This window comes from Vulpes vulpes, chromosome 6 (assembly GCF_048418805.1).
Source record: "Vulpes vulpes isolate BD-2025 chromosome 6, VulVul3, whole genome shotgun sequence".
Classification (NCBI taxonomy): Eukaryota; Metazoa; Chordata; class Mammalia; order Carnivora; family Canidae; genus Vulpes; species Vulpes vulpes.
The window spans coordinates 61,717,484-61,721,511 of record NC_132785.1 but is presented as its reverse complement, the minus strand read 5'-3'; the positions used below and the strand labels follow the sequence as shown (position 1 = coordinate 61,721,511).

The window sequence follows — 4,028 nt, the reverse complement described above, 5'->3', positions numbered from 1 at the left end:
TAGTTTCTTAAGTCCTTAAATCACTGGCCAGTTCATAGATAGGTCAATTCCCCACCCCATCTCCTGAAACTCTCTTTTCCACTAACTATAAATAAGGGTAAGATTTGGTTGAAGCAAAATTTGCCCACTGCTGCAGTGTCAATACTGGGACAGCTGTCATGGATCTGACTGGCAGTGTATCTGATGCTACCTGGGTGACTCCTTGAGCTTAAAATGGAAATTTAAATGCTTTTTTTAAAGATTTTTTTTTGAGACAGTGAGTGTGAGTAGGGGTAGGAGTGAAGGAAGAGGATCTCAAGCAGATTCCTCACTGAACATGGAGCCCAACACAAAGCTCATGACTTTGACATCAACAACTGAGCTGAAATCATGAGTTGGAAGCTTAACTGACAGAGCCACCCAAGCCCCGCTAAATGTTCTTTTTTTAATCAAAAATCAAGGCCACATTTGGCTGCCAAAGAGTTCAGAATTTAACTGCATGGAACCTAAAATAACAAAAGGCAGCTGGTGAGCTGGATAGCTCAACTGGAAGTAGGAAATATTTGACAGACACTAAGCTTCCCTGTGTTCTGACACATTACTTGCAAATGAAGTAAAAAAAAAATCCTTCCATACGTCCTGGTATCATCTTTATAATATAGCAGGATGACAGAAGCAAATGAATTGAACATTATTTTCAATATATCCAGAACATTTTGTTGAATGACTTTGACATAATTTCTCCATTTCCAGCTAGGTATTTTATCATAGATGTCACCTCCACCATAAGCCCAACAGCTTGAATTCATATTAATCAGTACACTTACCTGAGTCTCTACCACCCACACCCCCCACATTTATACTAGGGTACTAAGAAAACAACAAAGTCCTCTGTGGGGGTAAAAGGGAGTGTATTTACCTAATATAAAAGAAGCAAGTGAAGGGTGTTTCTTATACCTGAGAGAAGGCATTTTTCACCTTGCAGGTATTGGGAGAGAACATACAAAAGGCAATTTTCATTAAAAACTAGATCGAAATAATAAAATTAAATATATTCCAAAAGGAAAAGACTGATAATGGCTGTGGTATACAGACAGAAAGGACACACAGAAGATCCACTTGCCTCATACTTGACATTTCTCACCTCATTTAACCTCTACTACAATCTTGTAAACTGAGGATGTTCTCCCCTATAATACAGATTAGAAATGCTGAACTTCAAGAGATACTAGTAAGAGGATAAATCAATTCCAGACCCAGATATGGGTGATGTCTCCCAGGCTTTGTTTGCAGCATGATTCGTGTCCAGTGAAGATGGTCATACATTCAGCATGTTCTACACCAGGATTCCTAGTTGATGTAAGGAGTTGGATTTAAATTATTTCGAAAACAATAATTTCCAAATCTTGCTATCATCAATGATACCTAGAAATCATTTCTAAAACAGAGCGGCCTAGAACCCATACCTGGAGTTAATGATGCAATGAATCAAGGAGGGCACCCATTGTGATGAGCACTCACTGGGTGATGTATAGAATTGTTGAATCATTATACTGTACACCTGAAACTAATATAACACTGTATGTTAACTAAAACTAAAATAAAACATAAAAAGCCAAGTAACAAAAACAAAAACAGGAATCTCCTCACTTAAGAAAAAACAACCTACGTCTAGGACGGAGTATTATGATTTGACTGATGTTGTCTCACCCACCTCTGAAAACCACCAGAGTCATAAATAAAGGAGTTTCAAGAGGAGGCTACTGGTGGTGTCTTGCTTTTATTTGATATCTCATGATGTGATCTGTAGACTGTGTGCTTTGAATTGGTGCTACCAGTGGATGAAGCCCAAAGATGGATAAAAGGCAAGTATAGGAGGGATTTCCTCAAGTACACCTTTAAATGGAAGGGAACCATTTCACATACAGAGAGCTTGGGATGAGGTCACACTCAAAATTATCATGTCTGGCTGTGTTCACTGTACTCTGAAAGTTCACTCTCCACATCATCATGTACACATCCAAGAGACAGACTCCAGAACAGCATCCATAACCCCAGAAATCATTCCTCTCACTTAGGCTTCCCTGGCCCCCTTCTCACCCTTCAGGAGCCTCCTCATCGCCCCCTTTACATCCTTGTTCCTCAGCGTGTAGATCAGGGGGTTGATACTTGGAGTGATGATGGTGTAGAAGAGGGTGAGGAACTTGCCTTGGTCTTGGGAGTAGCTATTGGCGGGCTGCAGGTACATGTAGATGATGGTCCCATAGAAAAGGGAGACCACCATCAGGTGGGAAGAGCAGGTGTTGAAAGCTTTCTTGCACCCTGCTGCTGACTTGATCCTCAGCACAGTGGCTGCAATCATGCTGTAAGAGATGAGGATCAGGGAAAGGGGCACCAGGAGAAGGGCAACACCCAGGGCAAAGGCAAATGCTTCGACCAGCATGGTGTCTTCACAGGACATGGCGATAAGAGCAGGCATCTCACACAGAAAGTGGTCCACCGTATGGTGCCCACATCGGGAGAGTTGCATGGTCTGGGGACACATGACAAAGGAGTTTAGAAAGCCACAGAACCAGGACACAGTCACCAACTGCAGGCAGAGACGTGGATGCATGATCACAGTGTAGTGCAGGGGCCGGCAGACAGCCACATAGCGGTCATAGGACATGACAGCTAGGAGAACACACTCGGTTGAGCCCAACACCATGTAGATGTAGAGCTGGGCCACACAACCATGGTAGGTGATGGTCTTCTCTGGACCCCAAAGGTTCCACAGCAACTGGGGGACAATGCTCGTTGTAAAGCAGAGGTCCAAAAAAGAAAGGTTCCCAAGAAAGAAGTACATGGGTGTGTGGAGCCTGGCATCCAAGATTGACAAGAAGATGATGGCACTGTTGCCCAAGAGGGTCAGGATGTAGAAGACCAAGACAAAAGCAAAGAGAATTATCTCTAGTTGAGGACGGTCAGAAAAGCCCACCAAGGTGAATGCTTGCTGGTAGCTGTCATTGTCTCTTGCCATAATCTTTGCCAGCTGTTATGGAAAAACAAGAAAGCATTGGTAAGACAGCAAGCGGAGACTCTACCCAGCACTTTCCAGTTTCCATGTGTGGGGCTGTGAAGTTAGGAGAGTTATTTGCTCTTCCATACTTTCTTAGCACACACTTATTGATACTCATTGTATGCAAATCAGTCTAATTCTCCTGGAGGATAGAGGATAAATGAACTCAGAAGCTGCCCTCCTTACTGAATGATGTTCATAAATAATGGGAAAAAAAGGAGAAAGTAAAAGTTGTCTAAAGGATTTGTTAAAAAGATGAGTGTGTTCAAATTATTCCCAATTGATCAAGGAAGCCCCCACAGAAGAATTTATGTTCAGGGACACTGATGTACCTGAGAAGGTTGTTTCTTGTTTTGGTTTTGTTTTCCAAATAGCAAGAATTTTACATGTGGCAGATTAAGCAAAATGTGTCTCAAGAAGGGAAAGTGGTACATGCAGAAACACAAAAACCAAAGTCACAGATGATGTCCAGGGAGTTCACAAATATGCACATCGCACAATTCCTTAACAACACATAATTTTATTGAGGTTAAACATAATAACGTTGGACACTCACTATCAGAAAAAGTTGAGATGACAGATTATACCCTGCCTCTGTACAGGCACATGTAGATACATGTGAAACCCCATGAGTTTCTCTTTCCGTGCCTTAGCATCTCTTTGTACACATTTCAAGTCCCCTCTCAGACCGCACAGCTCTGTGGCCCTGGTGGCATCAGCACTTGGCTGCCCAGAATGTGTTTAGCTCTTCATGTGTCCCACAACTCATGCCAAGCACTTGGATGGAGCTCAGCCTTACAGCACTAGTGCCCAGCAGGCTTGTGTCAGCCATGGGGATGGCAAATTTGAGTAGCTGTTAAGAAATGGCTTCATGCAACATGCATGAAGGAAGCAGTGGGAACCTGAGAATGGAAACATTCTGAAGTGTGTGTGTCTCCGTGTGGCTACTGTCCTCACCTGTCTACCCTGACAGTGGAGAAGCTGTGAACTT

The 4,028-nt window shown here is 42.8% G+C and overlaps 1 protein-coding gene across 1 annotated transcript; it reads right to left on the bottom strand.

Moving 5' to 3' along the window:
• Positions 1 to 2,053: 2,053 nt before the first annotated feature.
• LOC112909619 (putative olfactory receptor 2W6) lies at positions 2,054 to 2,998 on the bottom strand. The gene has a single exon (XM_025985597.1). It carries the CDS (start codon positions 2,996 to 2,998, stop codon positions 2,054 to 2,056), a length of 945 nt encoding a protein of 314 aa, XP_025841382.1.
• Between the last annotated feature and the right edge of the window lie 1,030 nt (positions 2,999 to 4,028).

Coding starts and splice junctions, on each gene's coding strand:
- LOC112909619 (XM_025985597.1), bottom strand. CDS start 2,998: ATGGCAAGAGACAATGACAGCTACCAGCAAGCATTCACCTTGGTGGGC.